Source organism: Carlito syrichta, unplaced genomic scaffold, assembly GCF_000164805.1.
Source record: "Carlito syrichta isolate Samal-C Ts95f unplaced genomic scaffold, Tarsius_syrichta-2.0.1 Scaffold304564, whole genome shotgun sequence".
Taxonomy (NCBI): Eukaryota; Metazoa; Chordata; class Mammalia; order Primates; family Tarsiidae; genus Carlito; species Carlito syrichta.
Window position 1 is genome coordinate 18,497 of NW_007248660.1, and position 25,155 is coordinate 43,651.

General features: G+C 41.2%; 1 protein-coding gene across 1 annotated transcript in view; it reads right to left on the reverse strand.

The window, feature by feature from the left end:
• LOC103262606 (DNA-dependent protein kinase catalytic subunit-like) overlaps positions 1-25,155 on the reverse strand; it is a gene marked incomplete at its 3' end in the record, with an annotated part of 72,753 nt that overhangs the window by 17,257 nt on the left and 30,341 nt on the right. The window contains exons 10-22 of the mRNA XM_021713467.1: positions 22,213-22,359; positions 19,540-19,704; positions 18,340-18,508; positions 17,969-18,018; positions 16,915-17,040; positions 14,890-15,042; positions 13,165-13,280; positions 12,668-12,827; positions 11,867-11,953; positions 11,309-11,428; positions 10,720-10,879; positions 3,230-3,336; positions 518-608 (exon numbers count right to left, since the gene is read on the reverse strand). Of these exons, the coding sequence (XP_021569142.1) occupies positions 518-608; positions 3,230-3,336; positions 10,720-10,879; positions 11,309-11,428; positions 11,867-11,953; positions 12,668-12,827; positions 13,165-13,280; positions 14,890-15,042; positions 16,915-17,040; positions 17,969-18,018; positions 18,340-18,508; positions 19,540-19,704; positions 22,213-22,359 (1,651 nt within the window). The remainder of the gene's footprint in view (positions 1-517; positions 609-3,229; positions 3,337-10,719; positions 10,880-11,308; positions 11,429-11,866; positions 11,954-12,667; positions 12,828-13,164; positions 13,281-14,889; positions 15,043-16,914; positions 17,041-17,968; positions 18,019-18,339; positions 18,509-19,539; positions 19,705-22,212; positions 22,360-25,155) is intronic.

Genomic DNA, 25,155 nt, shown 5'->3' on the forward strand with positions numbered 1-25,155 from the left:
CATCCTTCCGCCTCAGCCTTCAGAGTAGCTGGAACTACAGGCGCGCGCTACCACGTCCAGCTAATTTTTTGATTTAGTGTAGAGATGAGGTCTTGCCAAGTTGCCCGGGCTGGTCTCGAACCCTCAGGCTCAGGCAATTCACTCACCTCAGCCTCCCAAAGCACGGGATTATAGGCTGAGCCACCGAGCCCGGCTAATATTGAATCTTTAAAAGATTAACTTTGAATTATCCTGACATGTTTAATATAGCAAAGAGTGTCAAATTAGATTGTTTCAAGATGAAAAACATGGTTAATAAATCAAGCTAGAACTTTGCTGTGCTACTGTTTGAATTATTCCAATTGCATGGATTCAGCGAAAACACTTCATTAGTCAAAATATTATTCTCTATAATCTTATTTGAAAAGATGTAAATGGAATATAAGAATAAACATCCGAATATACTATGGTGTGTATATATCCACATTAAAGTACAAATACATCTTACAGAAGTTACTTATTTTAAAGAAACATTTACCTGTCACAAGATTTTTGTTTATTTGTCCTCCTAGAGATCCAAGTATTTGCACTACTCTAGTTCTTATTTCTTCTAAGGATAGTGATTCATTCTGCAAATGTGAACAATCATATACATATGATGACACACAGGTTAAAAGTTAAAGAGGAAAGAAAAACTATTTTGCTACTCTATTATTAATGTCTCCTAGTGGTTAATAATATCCTACATATTAGTGCTATTAATTTATTACAAATTCATAAAAAAAGTTCAATCTTTCCCAGTCTTGCTGTAAGATGTACATTTCTTAGGCCAGCAGGTCCAACCGTTTTGGCAGAATCTTTTTTACACTCTTAAGAAATATCAAAGCCCACCCCCCCGTCCCTCCACTCCTTGCAAAGAGCTTTTGGTTTTATGAGTCATATTTATCAATATTAACTGCATTAGAAATTAAAGCATAGAAATTATGTAAATAGTTATTTTATTTAAAAATACTAAACATGATGCCAGGCGTAGTGGCTCATGCCTGTAATCCCAGTACTTCGGGAGGCAGAGGAGAGAGACTGCCTGAGTCCAGGAGATTGGGATCAGCCTGGGCAACTTGGCGAGACGTTGTCTCTACAATAAATCAAGAAAAATTAGCCAGGCGTGATGGTGCATGCCTATAGTTCTAGCTACTTGGTGGCCTGAGGCAGAAGCATCACCTGAGCCCAGCAGATTGAGGACGTAGTGGCGGTGAGCACGCCACCATAGCCTCGACCTGCTGGGATCAGGCAATCCTTCTGCCTCAGCCTTTCAAGTAGGTGGAACCACAGGCATATGCTACCATGTCCGGCTAATGTTTTGTTTTATTGTAGAGACGAGGTCTCACCACATGACTCAGACTGGTCTCGAACCCCTGAGCTCAGGTAATCTCGCCTAGGCCTCCCAGAGTGCTGGGACTGCAGGTGTGAGCCACTGTGCCCGGCTTGCCATCTCTCAGTCAGAAGCTGCCAGAAGTCATCAGGTGGGAAGAATTTATCCTAGGGTTTGCACTATCAGTTTTAGACATTAAAAGTTTTTCAGCACCCTTAAAAAGTATGAAGTCATGTCCGCTGCGGCAACATGAATGGAGCCGTTTATCATCATCCTAAGTGACTGACTCAGAAACAGAAAAAACCAACACTACGTTCTCGCTCGTATGTGGGAGCTAAACAGTGGCAAAGACGGAAACAACAGACACTGGGGACGGCAACAAGTGGGAGGGAGGGAGGAGGTGAGGCTCAGAAACTCCCAGCCGGGTTCAGTAGCTCAGCCAGGCATCCAGGCACATTGGGAAGCCGAGGCGAGTGGGCTGCCTGAGCCCGCGGGTTCGAGACCCGCCTGGCCAACTTGGCAAGACTGTGTCTCTACAAATACAGCAAAAAATCAGCAGGGCGTGGTAGCGTGCACCTGTAGTTCCGGCTCCTTGGAAGGCGGAGGCGGAAGGATTGCCAGAGCCCAGCAAGTTGATGCTGCGGTGGCAGTGATCATGCCACTGTACTCCAGCCTGGGCAATGCAGTGAGACTCCGACTCAAAAAAAGAAACTACCCACAGGACACAATGTTCACTGTCCAACGAATGGACCCAATCCCCACCACTACACAACACGCCCACGTGTATCCCCTGAATCTAAAGTAAAATAAAGTTTTTCAGGCTGGGCACGACAGCTCATGACTGTAATCCCAACATTTTGGGATGCCAAGACGAGAGGATTACTTGAGCCCAAGAGTTCAAGACCAGCCTATGCAGCACAGGGAGACCTCATTTTAAAAAACCCAGAAAATTAGCCTGGCGTGGTGGCACGCACCTGTAGTCCCAGCTACTCAGGTAAGGCAGGGAGACTGCTTAAGTTTGAGGCTGCAGTGAGCCACAATCTTGATACGGTACTCCAACCTGGAGGACAGAGTGAGACCCAACTCAAAAAAAAAAAAGTTTCCCATTTTAATGTTTGCTTCATAACAAAAATAGGTAATAATTCCCTCAACTCTATTTTCTCAAAAAATTTTTCCAATTCTAATTTTTACTTCATACCAAAAATAATTCCCCTTTCTAACTCAATTTTCTAAAAAAAAAGTTTTCCAATTTCTACTTCATAGCAAAAATAACTTCTTCCCCTATTCTAACTCAATTTTTTCTATTCACATCTTTTCCTATCATGTCATACATCTCATCTCAAAAACACTGACCTCAAGAAATTGAACAAATAAAAAGTTGATAAAAAGATATATGTAAGATCTAATCAGTAAACCACAGTCTTACACACTCATATCAGTTTTCTAATCTGCTTATCAAATATGAACCATTTTACCTTTTACTAGCCACCAGATGCAACAGAAGGTAGGAACAAACAGGAAAACAAGGTCAAAACAATCAACCAAATAGTTGGTATAGTTTATATTTTCACTGCTGAAAATATATTGAAATTATACTGTACTTCAATTTGAATGCAAAAACAACAAATTTTTTTTTTTTGAGTTGGAGTCTCACTCTGTTGCCCAGACTGGAGTGCAGTGGCCACGCCCAGCCACTGCAGCCTTAAGCTGTTGGGCTCCAGCTATCCTTCCGCCTCAGCCTTCCAAGTAGCTGGAACTACAGGTGTGTGCTACCACGCCCGAACAGCAAATTTTTAAATGAAGATTTTTACTTTTCACCAGTGTTAGAATCTGATCTCTGCATTATTTAAGGTAAAGAAAATACAAAGGAGTTCTTACTGATGAAATGTTCTTTGTCTTCTTCAGATGATTTAACACAACTTTATTAAATCCTTTCTGGGCAGCCCGAGAAAGTGCTGACACCTCCCAGTTACTCTTAGTCTCATCTATCAACAGAAAACAAAAATAAAGGTTCAATAGTATCCATTCACTCATTTGAAGATATTAGAGAGAACACACTATGTGGCCAAACAGAAAGTCCTAATTTTAACTATGCTTTTTAAAAATCAAGTTTCTGAAACAAAAAGTATTAGTAGTGGTTGCTTCTTTTTTTTTCGAGTTGGAGTCTCACTCTGTCACCCAGTGGCACGCTCCCGGCCACCGCAGCCTCGACCTGCTGGGCTCTGGCGATCCTTCCACCTCAGCCTTCCAAGTAGCCGGAACTACAGGCGCACACTACCACGCCCGGTCAATTTTTTTGATTTTTATAGTAGAGATGAGGTCTCGCCTGCCCAGGCGGGTCACGAACCCACCGGCTCAGGCAATCCACTCACCTCGGCCTCCCAAAGGCGCAGGATAACAGGCTGAGCCACCGAGCCGGCAGTTGTCTTCTTTTTAGGCACCGCTGTCTCCCGAAAGAAACACAGATCCTTGGGCAAGTGGTTGACTCCAGGGTCAAGCCGACTCGCACTTCAGAGCCAAATCATCTTGTGGAGCCCTAGCCAGCTCCCTCAAGGCGACTGACCTTAAACACAGCTCGAGCTGGGGACAATCTGAGCACCAAAACCAATCAGGACGGCCAAACGGTAGGCCGCGAGTGCCCACTAACAACACGGCTAGATAGGGAAAGGAAGGCCATTTCTTACAGCAAAAGCCGACCAGGATGAAAGAAACGAAGGAGGCAGGAACGCCGCCGTTCTGCAGCTCCACACTGATGCGGATTCACACAGGCTTGTCGGTGGACACGAAAACCATTACGGTGAATGCTTGATGAAAAGCAAGAACACTTACAGTCTGAAAGTGTCCCTCTACCCGCTACTTGTCCGAAGCGATCATCAACTGACAGAAAATCTGGATGTATAGCCCCAAACTTCTTTCCTGAAGAGAAGCTGTAAAATGATGACTACGCAGATGTAAAAGGAACACATGTGAAAGACTGTATTTCATTCAGCAGTAAGGGAAATAGACGTTACCACTGAAGACAGTCACCGCCCGATACCCATCCCAGCACCCTGAATGCCTCAGTGTGCACCCTGCAGACAGACCTTCTCCTAGGCAATAACCATCCAACCTCCAAACCAGGACGCTGACACAGAGACGCTACCAACATTTACTCCTCAGACCCATTTGGGGTTCCGCATTGATCCTAATAAGGTTTTTAGTTCAGATCTGCATGCTGCATTTTGCTGACCTGTTTCTCTAGTCTCTTTGAGACTGAAGCAGTTCTTTAGCATTTCCTTGTATTTCATGATACAGACATTTTTAAAAAGTATATGCCAGTAAGTTTGTACTGTCTGTCCATTTGGGTTTGTCTAATATTTTCTCATGACTGCACTCAAGTTATAAGGACCAGTGGTAACATCTATTTCCCTTACTGTTGAATTAAATAAAGTCTTTCACATGTGTTCCTTTTTACATCTGCATAGTCATCATTTTTCAGCTACAAAGTAATTTTCCACAGTTCTGAGATGCCCAGTGATTAGCTGAAAGTCAGCAGAGCTGCATGGCTGGTAGCATCTCATGATGGTCTAATCCCAGCACCACTTCTCTTGGCTTCAGAATGAATCCTCAAAGGCAGAGATATACCTGCTTCTGTCTCTCTGGTCCTTTTCCTTTCTGTGATTTTGTGGTCCATTTAGGGGCCAGAGATGAGAGAATCTGGTTTTTAGGGTTTTTTGTTGCTGTTGTTGTTAGCTCAAAAGTTAAGAATGTTGAGAACTCTGGGGAAAATACCTTTTTGATATCTAGACTGCTCAGCATTCTGTACAACTCTGTCTCTTGGCTTTTGGCTCAAGTTCAAATTACAGAACTGAAACTATAAGCTCTCTCTATGTCTATGTACCTATAATGGAGAAAGGCATTTACTTCTCATTTTGTGTGAAATGGCCTATATTTGGAGGGTACTCCTAAAGTCTCATATTAAATGCCTTCTGTTCTGCTTTATACAGATATGTACACTGAATATTCCTAAACTTCTCTGAAAAGAAGGAAGTTGAACATACAATGCTTTAGATATGCCAGAATTTTTAAAAAATCTTACAGAAGGTAATTCAGGAGCATTTTAAAGAATCCATATTCACATAATTAAGGATCATCTTTGGTAAACAGACAAGTTTAATAATTTTGCCTTAAATACATGTCTTATATATCATTAGTAAGTATAATACAAACATACATTTTATTCTACTTGGGTTTGTTTTTCCTGTAGCTATTCAAGCTTACAACGTAAATAAGCTAACATTACTTCTCATAACATTTTTTTATTGTGGTATAATATACAAAGCATGAAATGTAGTCTTTTAACCATTTTTAAGTGTACAATTGAGTAGCATTAAGTAATTCATAATGCTATGTAACCATCAGCACCAACCATCTTCAGAACTTTTTCAACATTCAAAACAGATCTATATAACTTTTAAGATTATGAAAAATGTAATAAGTTTATGTTCAACTAAGCTGAATCATTATTTGGGCAAACACTGTATTTCCCCAGTAATTATGCTTTGTGGCATGTCAGCTGGAAAAGAATTTCTGAGATCTTTAGGTAACCTAAAACCTTGGACTGAGATAATGGATAAATCATTGAATACCTCGATAATTTCTAAGTCAAACAGAATACTGAAATATTGATTACAAGGCATAATCAATATTTATGCCTTTTAGTTTGTACGCTTCTGATTCTTGCTTTTGTAGGCTACTGGAGGCTGGTGCTCTGGGCCATGTTGATGAGCATATGCACGCTGTCTCTTGGAAGCAGCTATAGACAGTGGTATCGTGGGAGCTCTATCACCCAGCTTACCCAGTGAAACAGAAGTTGGTTTGGTAAAAAGATATAACTAATGAGCAGCTACAGCTATGTTCGAAGAAACAGTGCAGGAATGCAACTGTGTACATGGTTTTGACTTTTAAGGAAGGACAGTCACTCTCGGTAAAGCAGTGAGTCTTGGGTTTTTGGTGTCTGGTGTTCGTCCTCTTTCCACAACTGGGACTCTGCTAAAATGGGTTAGAACTAGTAGTAGTTACCATACTGGAAGCAGAAACAGTGTTTGTGAAGACGTACTGATTTACTTGGAGATTATGCTAGCGTGCATAACATCTCAGTATGACCATGAAAACAGTTTTGTGCTCACAGGTTCCCTGGAAGAAAAAAGCTGTTTTAAGGTTCTGTCAGTTTGTCCTAGAACATGAAAGGGCAAAACAAGGAACAAAGCCTGGAAAGCGAATACCTGAGTCTGAAAAGAAGACACGAAATCCATCAAATTTTTACCAAGGCAACTGTGCATTACAAAAAAGAAATGAGCTACATTTCTAGTAAAGGCTGCTCAGCCTTGAAGGGTTGCTGCTTTGGTTCACTGATCAGGGTCTTTGCCTACACGAAGAAAAGTCGTTCTCTGCTTTCTGTGTAATGCGGCAAGACAGCAAAGATTCAGCTTCTTGCCAGAAGAATTTCCTGAGACTTACACTAACTTCACAGTCCGAAAAAGGAAATTTGGGCTGTGTATCTTTGGCCGGAGAGATCCAGAGGCACTGGGTTCCCCTCAACAAACCCTATCAGGAAGCAAGTGTGGCCCATGGGTCCTACTGCTGGCCAACAGCTAAAGGGGGCTCTGGCAGGTATCTCTGAAACAAAGTCACTATTTTCACCCTTAGTGCTAACAAATGTTTTGAGTGAGATACTTTAAAACCATATGTGGGAGGCAAAGTCTTAAGCTTTGAAGACCTGTGCCCCCAGAGTTACTCTCATAACTGTGTCTATGTAGTGGCCAAAGGGTGCTCCCCTAGCTGGGCCTAATCTCATTACACAAGCCCCTTCAAAGCAGAGTTTTCTCTGGCTGGTAGGAGAAGAGGCAGTCGAGAAACGCAAAGCGTGAGAGGGATTCAAAGTGCTGTGGCTGGCTGCGAAGTGCAGGGGCCACGCGTCGGACCCAGCGAGGACTCTAGGAGGTGAGACTCACACCCAGCCCACGGCCAGTGAAAAAGGAAACTTCAGTTCTCCAAATGAGTGGAATGGATCCTGCCAGCAATCTGAACAACTCTGGAAGCGGATTCTTACCCAGAGCTTCCAGGTGAGGGCCTGGCCTGGCCAACACCTTGAACTCAGCCTCATGAGACCCTGAACAGAGAACCCCGCTGAGGCCACCAGGACTTCTGACAGACAAAACTATGAAATAAAAAGAGTACTATTGTAAGCTAAGTTTCTGGGAACTTATTACACAGCAAGAGAAAACTTTCAACTTACTCGTTTTACTTATTTATATCTGCACATGCTCACTGCTTCCTATTTGATTCAATGGGTTTCTAGAATCATTTAATTTGATGTTCAAATTACCCCCAACTTTGTGACATTTCATCATTTTTTGAACACTTCCTTGTTTTCTGGATGTTCCAGAAAATACAATATTCTAGGATCATGGTGTATTTTCCCAGCTCTGGCTGGAACCACAGTGTCCTAGTCTTTCTGGTGGAAAATGACATTTGAAAGTCTTGACCAGGGGCACACGGTTTGCTCATCACTGCTAAGGTACCACACTCTCAGGCAGGCCCTTTCAGTGAACAGAACTAAAATACACGCATGTGTTACATACACTCTCATCTCTCCTTCTACATGCACTTGTATGCATCTATATACCTACATATATACATCACAAGGGGCAGAGACGGGAAGGGTAGACGAGGAGTCCACACTGATGCATCCACTTTCAACCATCTCCACAGGTTCATCCAGTTTTCTCTCCCTTCAACGGGAGAGTCCGACCTTTCTTTATCCTCCGTGAACTTATCTGCTCAATCCCCACATGTAACCAACTAGCTCTGTCACTCTCCTCACCCTGCCTAGGCCCCACACTGCAAACAGCTCTCCCAGCAAGTGGATGCCCCACCCTGGGTGGGTGGACCCCGGTCAGGCCACCCCTTAGAGATGCACACTCCTAGGGAGCACCTCAGCCCTCCCCGTGCTCAGCACACCTTCCTGTGTGTGACCTAAAGACTTCAGAACTGGACACTTCAGGAATGGGGGCGGGAGTCAAATTACTGACTCACCCAGAAGGAAAAATAGTAACTTCACACCTACAAAAAGATGGTACAGAAACACACTGACCAAAAGGCCAGAATGAATACAATCAGCACCGACATCAACTGCCATCAAGTGCCCTGAGGAGGACCTAGCAACTGCCAAAAAAACACAGCCTGAATCTCATCATGAAAAAACATCAGACAAACTCACCTGGAAGTACATTCTACAAAATAACTGGCCTATGGTCTTCAAAATGTTAAAGTCATGAGAACTAAGAAAAGTTGAAGAACCATCCCACCTTAAAGAAGACTAAAGAGTTACGAAACTAAATGTCATACAAGATCCTAGACTGGATTCTTAACCCAGAAAAATACAGTTCAAAAAGAAATTAGGCTGGGTGCAGTGGCTCAAGTTGGCAATCCTAGCACTTTGGGAGGCCAAGGCAAGAGGAATGCCTGAGTCCAGGGGTTCGAGACCAGCCTGAGTAACTTGGTCAGACTTTGTCTCTACAATAAATAAATAAATAATTAGCCAGGCATGGTGGCGCATGCCTGTAGTTCCAGCTACTTGGAAAGCTGAGGCAAAGGATCGCCTGAGCCCAGCAGGTCAAGGCTGTGGTGGCTGTGAGCATGTCAATGCCATCCAGCTTGGGCAAGAGTGATACTCCAACTCCAAAAAGAAAAGAAAAGAAAAAGAAATTAATGGGAAAAAAACCTGCATATGGGCTGAAGATCGTGTACCCATCCAATTTTTCCTGGCTTTAATAACAGTAGTATAGTTATGTAAAAGAATGTCCTCGTTCTTAAGAAATATACAGGCCAGGCTCAGTGGCTCAGCCTGTAATCCCAGCACTTTGGGAGGCCGAGGCGAGTAGATTGCCTGAGCCTGTGGGTTCAAAACCCACCTGGGCAACTTGGCAAGACCTCGGCTCCACAATAAATCAAAAATTAGCCGGGTGTGGTAGTGCGTGCCTGTAGTTTCAGTTACTTGGAAGGCTGAAGTGGAAGGATCACTGGAGCCCAGCAGGTCAAGACTGCGGTGGCCGGGAGCATGCCACTGTACTCCATTCTGGCGACAGAGTAAGGCTCCAACTCAAAAAAAAAAAAAAAAAAATACAAATCAGGTGTAAAGATCCATGACACTTGTTGCTTACAAAAGGTTCAGAAGAAAATGTCATGTATAAAAATAAATACACTCATATAGGTGCATGCCAATTTTTAATTTCTTCTTGTAGAGATGGGGGTCTTGCCATGTTACCACGGCTAGCCTCGAACTCCTGGCCTCAAGCAATCCTCCTGCCTCAGCCTCCTAAAGTGCCGGGATTACAAATTTAAACCACTGTGCCCAACTAAAGACAGTAAAGTTTAAATTCTTACAAACATTCCCGAGTTTTTCTTTTTGCTTACACCGATGACAATATCCCTTTGACTCTGGCTTAAGTAAATCTGTCCTCCCAATTTTAAGTACTACTTTTTCTCAACTAGTAATATTTTTGCCTGGCCAGATGATGTCTCTCTTTGACTTTTTTTTCTAAATAACTTTATTCTCAATTCTTCTTAATTAGCTGTTAGTGCTTCAACAGTTGTATTTTAAAACCCACTAAATATTTGGTAAATTAGGTCAAAATATAAAATTGCTACTCGATTTTCTGTTGGTTTTAATACCTGACTGATTTATTCAACAAAAGTTTTCTGCAGGGCAGTGTATTAGAAGACATTAGGGGTTCAAGAGATTTAAGACAGAATCTCTGTCCTTGAAGATTTTCTAAATCTTGGTAGGGTATAAGTGAGTAAAATGAAAACAGCATTAATGCCTCAATTGTATTTCCTACCACCCCAATTATAATCAGATGAATGGGGGAGATTACACAAATACCAATCAAAAAATAGTTTAAACACGTTGGGTTCAAATTTCAGAGGTTAAAGAAATACAGTCCTACTATAGTTACCACACTGCTATTTTATTTTTATTTTTATTTTTGAGTTAGAGTCTAACTCTGTCACTCAGGCTGGAGTGCAGTGGCATGCTCACAGCTGCCACAGCCTCAACCTGCTGGGCTCAGGGGATTCTTCTACCTCAGTCTTCCAAATACCTGGAACTATAGGCATGCACCACCACACTGAGGTAACTTTTTGGTTTATTGCAGAGACAGGGTCTCGCCAAGTTGCCCACGCTGGTCTTAAACCCCTGGGCTCAAGCAATCCTCTCACCTCTACCTCCCAAAGTACTGGGAATATACATATGAGCCACCGCAGCCGGCCCACACTGCCATTTTAATTACAGAACACATCCCAAATACACACCGTCCAAATCTTACCTGATAAGGTTGATGTCTTCAGGTATCCATCAAGGCAGGGGAGAATGTCTTTGTAATAAGGCTGAATTACATGTTTGGGGATGTAAACTGACCATTCTTCTAAAGCATTCAGGCCTACTTCTGCCAGTGGGGCATAGCTCAGGCCCAGTTTGAAAGACATCTATATGTTAATACAAACAAGGTCAACTGAAATGCAGGGATTATAAGTTTTAAAGGAAAAAAAAACACCAATTAATTGAGGTTTCTAATTAACACACCTTTCTATGATTGCTTGAACACCAGATAAATGAGTACAGCCCAGGCAATTATGAAGAAAACATGCAGCACCAGTCTCTGTGGCTGGCAGCATACTGCAAAATTTCAACACATGCAAGATTTAACTCTTGCATCAACCTCCAAGGGACGCTCACAGTCACCAGGTCAAGTGTCCCAAGTTCCAAAGCTTAGTGGCAGAAGCAGAACCTGAACTAGGTACACCTGCTGGGCAAGCACCCACTGTGATTGCCAGGGTAAGATCATGGTATTCTTATGTGCTCCAGGACATACAGCAGTGACAAAGAGATGGCTCCGCTAATGACAACGCACCTACCTGCAATGCAGGAATGTAGGCTCTAACATCAAGTTCAATGATGTCATGGGGCAGAGACAGAAGAAAGGTCAAACAGGAGGCCAGAAGTTCATCTTTGTATTGCTTCATTTTAACTGATACCTTAACAAGAAAGAAGACAGTGCTGTGTACCTAAACAGAGCCTACAATTTGAAAATAAATTTAAAATATTTACCCTATTCTCAAGCATGAATAATTGGCATGCAGCCTTTATTTGACATGAATACATTCACTTAGCAAGTAAGCAATGACCTCCTGGAAAAATTAATTTGCTAAAGTGCTTAATTTCCACTATATGGAAAAACTAAAGAATCTACTTAATTTTGAGTTGTCATCACTCAACTGAATTATTTTAAGAGAGCTCAAGGAATTTCTGAAGCATAATTTGCTGTTAGTTTCTTTTAGACCAGACCTGGAATCTAGATTTAGCAAACCAATATTTAAATAACTAGACAATTTGTGATCATTAGAATTTTCTCAATACACACACATTTAAAAATAGCCCACGATAACACCAAGATAAAATCACTTAAAGATTACCTCTTTACCAAACTTTACAAATAAAGCCAAGCAAGAATACTTTTCTGGGTCCTCAGGAGAACGTTTCAGACTCTTGGGACTGACACCCTGCCAAGTAAAATAGCAAATGAATACACTGAACAAGAATCAGGAGATCCTATCATCTAACCCAGTACTTCCCAGTCTGTCTGCAGACGGGTGAGTATTTCATTCTTATTAATGTCTAGTGTAGAGGGCAGAGTTGGCTCTGAGGATATTTCAAGGAAGAAGCCAGTCAGAAACAGAGCAGGAGGAGTGAAGGTGGAAGGCTGGTCAAAAGCCAATGGGCACAGCTAAGTCTATTCCCCCTCCCTGTCTCATTTTGTCGTATCCCGTTACGGGGGGGGGCGGGGGGGGGGCGGGCTTCTCAGGTGACTGACCAGAGCCTTTAGGATGCTAATCCAGTCATCTTTACTAGGCACCAGGATCTCCTGCATGGCTTGTAGCACAGACCACTGAGCCCTGCCACCAGGGTTTTTGATGAGGTAAGTCTGGAGAAGGACTGAGATTTCCCAAGTAATGCACAATGCTGCACTTTCAGAAGCCCTGCTAATCTTACACAATTATTCAGGGCTTGGGAATTAGGGCAGAAAATGAGACTATCTTTTAAAAAGTGTCATCTAATTGAAAAATATGAATTTTTTAAAATACATGTAATAAAATTAGACTTTAAAACTACATATGACATAATTACATATTTTACAATACATTTGTATATGTTAATGCATCCTGGAAAAAAAAAAAAACCACAAGAATATTCAATATTCTCCAAAAAAGATTCACCTCAAAATATTTAATTTTCTTGGCATTTCTCACTGCAACAGAAAGCAATTTGTAGAAACCACTGATGAGGGGTGACCGTGTAGACTGCAAAACTAATTCATATGCAAATGGGTATACCCATGGTTCAAAAAATTCTACTTGTTTTTCAGGGAGAATCTGTCTGTAAAAACAAATTAAAATCTTAAGGTAGAAAACTGTACATTGCTCATTTTTATTCAGCTTTAAAATCATAATGACATAATTATGGACTACAATTCCACTGTATAACAATTTTAGGTATTATAAATTTTTAGGTATATCTATATTCCATTTTCCTCTACCAGAGACTCATAATATAAAAGTAATAACTCTAAGCTGGTATATTTAGATATATTTTAAAGGGCTATATAAGTAATTTTACCACTTCATATCTTACATATATATAAGGGTATTTTCCGACACTTATAGCCAATAACTTATTATGTTTACTCTTGAATAATGAGAATTGTAAAAAATACCTGCAAAATTCCACCAGGTTAATGAAAGCTGAAAAATCTTGAGGTTTAGCAGGATGCAAGTTAGCCACTGGATCTGAAGTCGGAATCACCCAAACACCAGGAGTCTCATCTCCATCCTTAAAGATTAATTGTACCAAATAAACATTGTACCATTCAATCAGTATCACTTAACAATTAACTTTCCAACTGACTTCAGGGTCAAGGCCTGATGCTATGAGGAAAGACTGCAAAAGTAAGAAAGATAGAGACGGGTCCTCAAGAACTCAGTCTCATAAGAAGGATGGGACTCGCAGAAAACGTTAAACAAAAGGACTTATGGAAAGTGATGAGGGAATGGGACAAACTCAAAACTGCCAGGGCGGGGAGCACTTCTTCAAGGAGCTAGCAATAAGAATTTTAAAAGATAACTTGCAGATTTCAAACTGAGAAACGGAGGAATAATTAACAGTAAAAAGAAAGACAAACGAAAAATGTGATATTTGGGAAGTGCAGAGTTCAGTGTTAAGCATGCTACATTTGTATCACCAAGTTTCTATTCCCAAGTCCAAATGTGTACTCGAATTCAGATGGCAAACGAGCAGTCAGAAATACCAGTGTAGGGATGGCAGTGATAAAGGAGGATGAGCTGGGGACCAGAGGCATTTAGGAGGGCAACTTGTGGTGGCCGACCTGCTGGAGCAGAGCAGGAGGGCAGGGGGCAGAGGAGGATGAGAGCTACTGAAGACGGCAATGACAATGGACACTGGTTCTAACATGCAGGTTTGATGGCTAACCAAGCTTCAGGAAGTTCCTTTGGGCAGGTTTACTTTCAAATAACATTATCTTAGACATACAGGAAGCAATAAAACACACATGGCTGCTCCTATCATCTGGCATAAAAAAAATAGAACATTATAAGTGCAATAAAGCTTAGGAGTTCGAGACAAGTCAGAACAATATACCAAGACCTCATCTCTACAAAAAAATTTAAAAATAAGCAGGACGAAGAGATGTGTGCCTGTAGTCCCAGTTACCTGGGAGGCAGAGGCAGATGAGTCACCTGAGCTCTAGAGGTTGAGGCTGCAGTGAGTTGTGATTGTGCCACTGCACTTCAGCCTAGGTGACAGAGGACAGAGTTAGACCCTAGACTCAAAAAAAAAAAAAAAAAAGCCAAGGGCCAAGGCCTTACTTACGAACTCCTCAGACAAAAACAAGGCAGCCTGCAGTTGGCAACTTTAAGCCATGACTTATATTTTACTCAGGATAGGAAAACTGGTTATAGAAAAAAGGAAGAAACACTCTTTTTTTCTCTGCCTATGATCTATATTCCACTATCACTTTTAACACTATGTATTCCAACTTGGCAGTCCCCTTAACTATAAACAAGAACCACAGGCTTCCCAATCTTGCTGCAAAAACCCACATCTACACAATATAACATTTATTTTATTCTTTACTATTGCTAAGGAATGAGAAACAAGTCTAGCAGACAATTGTTTCAAAAAAATTTTAATATATTAAACATGTAAATTACTTTTTGAACAATATAGTGATAACATTTACTATACATTAGGCTGTGTTCAATAGAAATATATCAATGACACATAATAATCCTGAAGAAACCAATTTTCCTTAATACCTTATTAACATGTCTATTTTTCCTGAATACCTATTTTTCCCTGAATATTTACACGCAAACACTGGTATGAAAATGATGCAAAATTATTATTGACAAAAATGTCTAACCTGTTGTTCCTCAAAAGACTGTGTTTCTAGCGTAAGATCCAATTTCTCAACAATCTTCAAAACAGATTTTACAAATTCATCATATAGTAAACGCTTCAGACTTTGAAGGGATGAATTCACAAAGAAAAATGCTTCATCAGCTATAATAGAATCCTTTAAATAAAGAAAAATAATGAACTTCAAAATCTTGTAACAAAAACGTATGATTATTTTACAAACATTAATATACATAGATGTATATGTACAGGTTTATAGAAAGTGATGGAAATTTTCAAGGTGCAAAATTTAGAGACCTTCCTAAATTATTATGACCATATCATCTTAGATAATAAAACTTATCCAGTCATGTAACAAACACTAACTCTGTACACATTAGTGAATGAGAAGATTTAGGCAAAGCCTTGTCAAAGCATTTACCCCAATTAATTTGTGTGTGTATACACAAAAACACACATGTATAATATAGGCACTATGTCTTTTATGTTTTTGGACATACTTGCAGATGTACACATAGCTATGTACAGATGTAAATAAATGTGCACGCATATAAACACATGGATAAATACATATGAATCCATCCTCAGAATGGATTTAAAAGTAGACTCTATCATTTCTTTTTTTTTTGAGTTGGAGTCTCACTCTGTCGCCCAGACTGGAGTGCAGTGGCCGCTCCTGGCCACCGCAGCCTCGGCCAACTGGGCTCCGGCGATCCTTCCGCCTCAGCCTTCCGAGTAGCCAGAATTACAGGCATGTAAAAGCCACCACACCCAGCTGATTTTTTTTTTTTTATTTATTGTAGAGATGAGGTTTCGCTGCCCAGGTGGTCTCGAACCTGCGGACTCAGGCAATTCACTCACCTCAGCCTCCCAAAGGTGCAGGATTACAGGCTGAGCCACCGAGCCCGGCTTATCATTTCTTTAAAAGTGAAGCTATTCTACTATTCTAAAATTATAAGCCAATCTCCCTGCCTACACTCAAATATTTTATGGGACTAAACCTCAAAATACAGGGATACCAAACATCACATATAAAAAAAATTGGGTAAAATTACTAATAACTGCTATACTATTTTATTTCAGTAAGGAAAAACTAAAAGCCGGGCTCGGTGGCTCAGCCTATAATCCCGCGCCTTTGGGAGGCTGAGGTGAGTGGACTGCCTGAGCCCGCGGGTTCGAGATTTGTCTAGGCAACTTGGTGAGACCTCATCTCTACAATCAAAATGAGCCGGGTGTGGTAGCGCGTGCCTGTAGTGCCAGCTACTTGGAAGGCTGAGGCGGAAGGATCGCCGGAGCCCAGTGGGTCGAGGCTGCGGTGGCTGGGAGCAGCCACTGCACTCCAGTCTGGGTGACAGAGTGAGACTTCAACTCAAAAAAAAAAAAAGAAAAAAACTAAAAATACCTAAGATTTTTCAAAGGATAGGAATCATCTACTGACAAAATCATTTATCCTACGCTATTTATGCTTGGTCAAGGTGTGTATTAAAATATTAGCCACTCCCTGGGTTAAAACAGACACTTTAAAAAAAGAGTCTGCTAGAAACATACTGGGTAGGAGGCATTATTCTGGTCATAGTGATGAAAATAACAGCTGTGCACCAATCTCTTTCATACCTACTAAATCTATGGAACTTATCTTCATCTTTAACAAATAAAAAAGAAAATAGCTTTCCCATGGTATTAGTAGTGTTATATTTTTTGACACCCAAAAGGCTGAACTTGTTAGAAAGAACAACTTGGCAACAACTGCACTGCCACTTAAAGCTACAATGAGGACTCAGCTAAAGCAACTAATTAATGTTCAAAGAGTTCTATGTTTGTGTTTCTTTCAATTAATTTTTTTCTAGTCTCACTTTAATTGTCCTGACTTATACTGTTTCAATTTTTTATTACTTGAAGTGCATTTTTTTTAAAATCTCTTGAAAGTTAGTAAAATGTAACTCTGAAATAAGTCTTAAGTCTAAAACTATGGAGATGAATAAAAAGAAGAACTGAGGTACTTTTATGGCTTTCAAACAGTAAATTTTACCATCATCTGGTCACAGCTCAGAAGATTTCTGAAAAGATCCACATAGTCTTTGTATGTGGGCACTTTCCATTTGCCAGTTCTGACTTCCCCCGACACACGATGGTCTTCAGATTCAGACTCAGGACCCTGGCCAGGAAGACAGTGCATGCCAGTATTTACTGACAGATTCACAAAGTAGTAGTGCTGCCAGAACTTGCTGATTTTCAGAATTTTCTAAGCTAAAACAGCTACAAGAAGGAGACTAAATAATTACATTGAGAAAGACATCAAATTATGAAAGCATAATAAAAAGAAAGTTGAAAGAGTATGACTTTTTAGTGACTAGAATTGTGACGCAACCAAAAGTATTTCAACACAATAGCCACAAAACACACTATAAACCATTTATCTCACTCTCTTACATAGTTCAATTTCTCGTCTCATCCTACTTCCTGTAATTTCTAGGAACTAAGAAGTGCCTCTCATAATACACCTAAGCACTTTGTCCTAGTTTCAAGAGGGAAAACATTTCCTTTTGGTAAAAATGTCTATTATAGTAAAGTTATTTAAAGATGTTTCATACCTTAGGAGAAGTGCAATCATCTAACAAAATAGAAAGGTATTATATCCTACACTTTTCAAAATGCAAGGCATGGGTAATTAAGAAAGGCTACATTTGCATATTTACAGACAAAAACCTCAGCAACATTTCTAAGTTTCAGCGATAAAAGATTAACTTTCAAAATGTACAATTTTGGCCAGGCACAGAGGCTCACATCTGTAATCCCAGATGTGGACTTTGGGAGGCAGAGGCAGGAGGATTGCTTGAGCCTAGGAGTTTGAGCCCAATCTGGGCAACATAGCAAGACCTCATCTCTACAAAAAAGATCAAAAAATTAGCTAGATGTGGCGGTACACGCCTGTAGTCCCAGTTACCTGAGAAGGTGAGGCAGCAGGATTGTCTAAACTCAGGAGGTCAAGGCTGTGGTGAGCTATGATTGTGCCACCACACTACATACTGGGCGACAGTGAGACCCCCGAATCAGAAAATGTATGTATAAGATTTAAAATTTACCTTTTGAAGGATCACTGGCTTAGAACATATTCTGATTAAACCCTGATGCACTGAAAAAAGAAAATGAAAACAAATATGGAGGAAATGCTGAAAAATGCAACAAAATATTCAGTAAAAATGATAGTCATTGTCTTCTGGAATCTAACTTTATCTTCCAATTTCTTTCTAAGTTCATTAATGTCTTTAGTTTTAAATTTTAAACTATTAAGATTCAGAAGTAAAAGAAGAAGAGAGTTGGTCCACCAAAATTTAAGAGTTTGTCAAAAGGCATCAAAGACACCTAAGAATTTGGCCGCCAGATTTTCTTTACCTATATAAATAACATGTTAACAATTCATCATTCATCCTAAAAACAAGAATTGCAAACTTACCCACAGTACTAATGCAGTTCCACAGGACTGGCCCTTTTGCCGCTAAGGCTAGGAAAACTTTCACTAGGGCTCTGCAACACACTGACTGCATTTTCGGACTATACTGTGGGAAACTGTCTATCTGTACCACCATGAGATGCTCAAGAACTGGAGTATACACCTCTGGAACCTGCCAGAAATTGAGAGCAAACTAAAAATTAGAGGAGAGAATAAATATAGAATACAAATATCCAGAGTAATTATAACTGGATTAAACACATATTAGATAAATTAAAAACAAATTAACTATATCTGAACTAGACACATATTAATTACCTAATCTGCTAAACTTAAAATATGGGGGGGGCCCAAAAATAACCAAAATTTATTTATTAACAAGTGTTTATTTATTCTCACATATTTAAACTCCAGTCACCTCCAAAGTACTCTCCGTTTGATGTAATACACCTGTTGAGATGCTCTTTTCCCACTGCTCAAAAGTTTTTGAACTCATTCATTTTAATACTTTTTAGTGCTTCTGCTGTCTTTTGTTTAACCTCTTCCACATGGGCAAAACATTTCCCTTTGACAACTCTTTTCATCGGGTAAACAAAAAAAGGTCACTCGGGGCAAGATTGGGTGAATAGGGAGGGTGGGAGGTCAAGTAATTTTTGGTCAAAACTGCTGAACACTCAGCAGTATAGGCAAGTGAGCTTACAAATACCCATAATGAGATGGACAGAGGCAGAAGGAATCACCAACAAAAATTCACTGAAGTTGAACGCAGTCTCTCACAACAACCTTACCTGGTACACAAATGCTGACAGGCTCCTAGAACACTTACCCTGCAGAGGAAGCCTGTACTACAGGGCACCCACCCTACAAAAAATAATTCTAGTTTCTTTGGGCGTCCCCCCTCATATATTACTGTGAACTGTCTAAAAAAAAGAAAGAAAGAAATCATAATAAAATTGTCTTAAGGTGCAATTCTACTCCAAATATCAATTCTTTTATCTTTTTGAAACACAGAAAAAGTAACAAATATTTTTCTTCCTGTTCTGGATAACAAAAAAAGTTTCATGATAATTCTATTGACACAATATAATAACTAAAAATGCCATGTTGATCACAACGGTGCCTGCACTAAATGACTTCTCAAATTATCTGAAGAAAATAAGATTAAGTACTTAAAACTGTGCTCAATTTGATGACTTCACTTACTGTGTCAAGGTAAAGCAAGACACTCCCAATAGATTGAAGGAAGCTTGGCATCTGGTAAACATGATCTTCAACAGTGTCTGTCTGGGTTAGGAACATCTGCTTACAGCGCTGAATGAGCTCGACATACATGAAGTCAACATCTTTTGCATTTATAACCTTGCAAGGCTGCAGGAAAAACAGAACAGAAGTCTTTATCAATCTTATCAATGTCAAAATAATAATATAGGTGTCGGCCAGGCTCGGTGGCTCAGCCTGTAATCCCAGCACTTTGGGAGCCTGAGGCGAGTGGATGGATTGCCTGAGCCCACAGGTTTGAGACTACCCCGGGCAGCTTGGCAAGACCTTGTCTCTACAATAAATCAAAAAATTAGCCGGGCATGGTAGCACACACCTATTGTTCCAGCTACTTGGAAGGCTGAGGTAGGATTGCCGGAACCCAGCACGTTGATGCTGGGGTGGCCATGAGCATGTCACTGCACTCTAGCCTGGGCTACGGAGTGAGGTTCCAACTAAAAAAATAAAATAATAAAATAATAATAATAATAATACAGGTATCTCATTAAACCATGTGATTATCAAGTAAATATCGGGCCAAGTGGCTCACACCTATAATCCCAGCACTCTGGGAAGCCGAGGAGAAAGGACTGCCTGAGTCCAGTAGTTCAAGACCAGCCTGGGCAACATAGCAAGGCCTCTTCTCTACAATAAATAAAAAAATTAGCCAGGCATGGGAGCACATGCCTGTAGTGTCAGCCACTTGGAGGGCTGAGACAGAAGGATCGCCTGAGCCCGGCAGGTCGAGGCTATGGTGGCCGTGATCATGACATTGTACTCCAGCCTGGTGACAGTGTGAGACTCCAACTAAAAAAAAAAAAAAAAAAAACCCTGAATATTAATAAGCTTTCTTACATGTTTTTAATTTTCCTAGACATGGTCTTGCCTGTCACCCAGGCTAGAGTGCAATGGCACAATCACAATTCATTGAAGCCTCAAACTCCTGGGCTCAAGTGATCCTCTCGCCTCAGCCTCCCAAGTAGTTGGGACTGCAAGTGCATACCACCATGCCCCGCTAATTTACTACCTTTTTAATTGAGAAGAAACAGATACAAAATTTAATATCTTGTAAACATGCTTGTTATAGCAATTTGAATGTTATACATATTTATTCACACAAAAGCATTTATTGGCTGTCAGTCACGTTCTAGGCACTGTGTAGAGACAGTGAGTATAAAAGACAAATGAAGCTGGGCACGGTGGCTCACACCTATAGCTCCAGAACTTTGGGAGGTGGAGGCGAAAGGGATGCCTGAGCCAAGGGTTTCGAGACTAGCCTGGGCAACTTGGCAAGACCTTGTCTCTACAATAAACCAAAAAATTGGCCAGGTATGGTGACACATACCCATGGTTCCAGCTTGGAAGGCTGAGGTGGAAGATTCGCCTGAGTCCAGCTGGGTAAGGCTGCCCGTCTCGGTGACAGAGTAAGACTCCAACTCAAAAAAAAAAAGACAGATGAGAGGTAGTTCCTGTCCACCGAGGCTGGTCATACACAGTAAGGACTGGGAGCTAACACATAACTGGAACACACTACTGCACCAGGCTGACCACCGTCTTTTTCCTTTTTATTCTTTTTTGAATTGGAGTCTCACTCTGTCACCTAGGTTGAAGTACAGTGGCATGCTCATGGCCACTGCAGCCTCTATCTGCTGGGCTCCGGTGATCCTTCGAAGTAGCTGGAACTGTAGACACTCACCACCACGCCCAACTAAATTTTTTATTTATTGTAGAGATGAGGACTCGCCATGCTTCCCAGGCTGGTCTCAAACTTGTGGGCTCAGGCAATCCTCTAGTCTCAGCCTCCCAAAGTGCTGGAATTACAGTCGTGAGCCACCATGCCCGACCTAGCACCAGCTTATTCTACTCACAAATTTGCTAATGCAGCTACCCAGACTTTTTAACAGCTTCTTTAGACTTCTGAACCCATTGTAGATTACTCCAGGATCTGACTGCTGTACCTTTTCAGAATAGGTTAAGCCACCAAGTCCAGCCAAACTTCGCTTTCTAAAACTGAGTGAAGTCAGCTACAACTTTATTTTATAAATAAAGGGATGCATAGAACAGAGGGGAAAACATGGCGTTTCGAGTCTTCAGCCTTGAATGGAGGTCTTAGTTCTGTCAATTCTGTGTGTACCCGATAAGTTTCTTAACTTCTCTGGGTCGCAGTTTCCTATCTGTAATAAAGAGTCCTACTCAGCTCATAGGAGAGTTATGAGAATTTGAGGTAACGTACATAAGGGATTTCAGTACATAGTGGACACCGAAAAAACCCTTCACTGTTAAAAACAAAAGACAGTAATACAGTCATTCTTTGGCATACACAGGGGTTGGCTCTGGGACCCCCAAGGTTCCGTAAATCTGTAATGCTTGCAAGTCAGTCCTCCATGCACGTGAGTTTTGCATCCAGTAAACACTGCGTTTTCAATTCACACAATATGGTGAATATATCTGCACAATATTGAAAAATATCTGCATGTAAGTGGACCCATGCAGTTCAAACCCATGTTGTTTATGGGTAAACTATACTGTTACAAGTATGAGATACTATTCAAAAATGCAGCAAATTACATTCCTTTAAACACTCAAGTAAAACCAAAAAGATAGAGCAAGTTGCCATACTCCTGCAAAAAGTCCATATCCACGGATAGCAATAGATAACTCCTTGCTGTTCGAATCCACATTTCTGATGATTCCATAGAACTGCTCCATAAAGTACTGCAGCTTACTCTTATGCATTTCTGCATTTTTTGCCACCATAGAAGAAACCTGAAATTATACAAGATTTACTTTTTAGAAATATTGAATAGCAAAACAAAGGAATCTATACAATTCTGAAAAGGTAGCCAAGCTCGATGGCTCAGCCTGTAATCCCGCGCCTTTGGGAGGCTGAGGTGACTGGATTGCCTGAGCCCGTGGGTTCGAGACCTGCCTGGGCAGGCGAGACCTCATCTCTACAATAAAATCAAAAACTTAGCTGGGCATTGTAGCAGGCGCCTATAATTCCGGCTACTCAGAAGGCTGAGGCAGAAGAATGGCTGGAGCCCAGCAGGTCGAGGCTGCGGTGGCCGGGAGAGGCCACTGCACTCCAGTCTGGGCGACAGAGTGAGACTCCAATTCAAAAAAAAAAAAAAATCTGAAAAGGTTAGGGATGTTTAGAAACTACTAACGTGCAGTAATTGTTACATAATAAAATTGCTTTTACTCATAAAGACTCTGCTTCAATTTTACTTAGTCCCATCAAGTTCAGAAAAGACAATCTCTTAAATAAGGCTATGTGATGCATATCTCCTAGAGAAGGGACTAAAAGAAACCAGTGAAATGCAAGAAGTCTGCATAAAAGACAGGTTTCAGCCAGGTGCAGTGGCTCACATCTATAATCCCAGTGCTTTGGGAGGTCAAAGCAGGAAAACTGCCCGAGCCCATAACTTTGAGACTACCCTGGACAACATAGTGAGAACTCATCTCTAAAAGAATTTTTTAAATTACCCAGGCATAGTGGTGCACAACCATAGTCCCAGTTACTTGGGAGCTGAGGCAGAAGGATCACTTGAACCCAGGAGTTCAAGACTGCAGTGAGCTATGATCTTACCACTACACTCCAGCCTGGGCAACAAAGGAAGATCCTGCCCCCCAAAAATAAAATCAAATAAAATTTAAAATTAGGGTTTATATAAGGCTTCCAAATTAAGTAGAAAGCAGTCTTTAGAGCCCATCTGTCACCTACAGGGTAAATGAGAGCTGCCAGGCAACCAGTGACTTCAGAAGTCATCAACAGAGTTTAGAACTAACAATCAGGTGTGGTAATTCATGCCTGTAATCCCAGCACTTTGGGAGGTGGGACAAGAGGACTGCCTGAGCCTGAGAGTTTGAGATCAGCCTGGGCAACATAGTAAAACTTTGTCTCTACAAAAAAATCAAAAAATTAGCCAGGTGTGGAGCTGCACACCTACAGTGCCAGCTACTGGGAAGACTGAGGTGGAAGGTTTGCCTGAGTCTAGCAGGTTGAGGCTGCAGTAGCTGTGATAGCGCCACTGCACTCCAGCCTAGGCAACAGAATGAGACACCAACTTAAAAAAAATAAAAGGCCAGGCTTGGTGGCTCAGCCTGTTATCCCAGCACTATGGGAGGCCGAGGCAAGTGGATTGCCTGAGCCTGCTTCAAGACCAGCCTGGGCAACTTGGTGAGACCTCGTCTCTACAATACATCAAAAATTAGCCAGGTGTGGTAGCATGCGCCTGTAGTTCCGGCTACTTAGAAGGCTGAGGTAGTAGGATCACTGGAGCCCAGCAGTTTGACACTAGGATGGTCGTGAGCATGCCACTGCACTCCAGCCTGGGCAAAGGAGTGAGACTCCAACTCAAAAAAAAAAAAAAAGTAGAGTAAGATTTTTTTTGTCTTTTTTTTTTTTTAAATCCTAACAATCTGAAAAAATACAAAAACAAGGCACCTTAGTTTTTGACAAAATAAGCCACAAATGATAAAGCTTAAATTACTTGGGGCCATGGGAAAATATACTTTAAGAAGCAAAGAAATCACTATTTACCAAAACAAGAGGAAACAGTCTAAATCCAAGAATTAACATGGGCGTTCAAAAGAGCATTCGTAGCTTTGGCACAAAGACTATCCAGCATAAGATGGAAAGAACCTAGATAATTATCGAAGGAAGATTTAAAAAAAAAAAAATCGCTGGGCTCGGTGGCTCAGCCTGTAATTCCCCGCCTTTGGGAGGCTGAGGTGAGTGGATTGCCTGAGCCCATGGGTTCAAGACCCGCCCAGGCAACTTGGCGAGACCTCGTCTCTACAATAAATCAAAAAATTAGCTGGGTGTGGTAGCGTGCGCCTGTAGTTCCAGCTACGTGGAAGGCTGAGGCAGAAGGATCCCTGGAGCCCCAGCAGGTCGAGGCTGTGGTGGCTGGGAGCGGCCACTGCACTCTAGTCTGGGCGACAGAGTGAGACTCTAACTCAAAAAAAAAAAAAAAAATCTTACGCTACTTTGGCCCACCTATGAATACACTCCTCAATCACACCTGAAGCCACTGGGCCTTACTATGTGTTTCCAAGCACATTGTTTCCCATTTATTTTAGAACGGCATATCACACATGTTGCTTCATAATTTTTTTTCATAAAACATACCACAAATACGTTTTTCAAAGAGTAAGCAAACAACATCATCTTACTTAGTTACAGAATAGCTTTTTACTGGTACATATAATATGTAACCACATAAGCCACTGCTAATTTTCTATTATTTTATTTCCAGCAAACATCCTTTTTTTTTTTTCGAGTTGGAGTCTCACTTCATTGCACAGGCTGGAGTTCAGTGGCATAGACATGGCCACCCCCGCATTGACCTGCTAGGCTCAGGTGATCCTTCAGCCTCAGATGTTCAACTAGCTGGAACTACAGGCACACGCTACCACGCCCAGCTAATTTTTTGATTTAGCGTAGAGATAAAGTCTCACCAAGTTGCCCAGGCTGTTCTTGAACCTGTGGACTCAGGCAATTCCCTCACCTCAGCCTCCCAAAGTGTTGCGATTACAGGCTTGAGCCACTGCACCTAG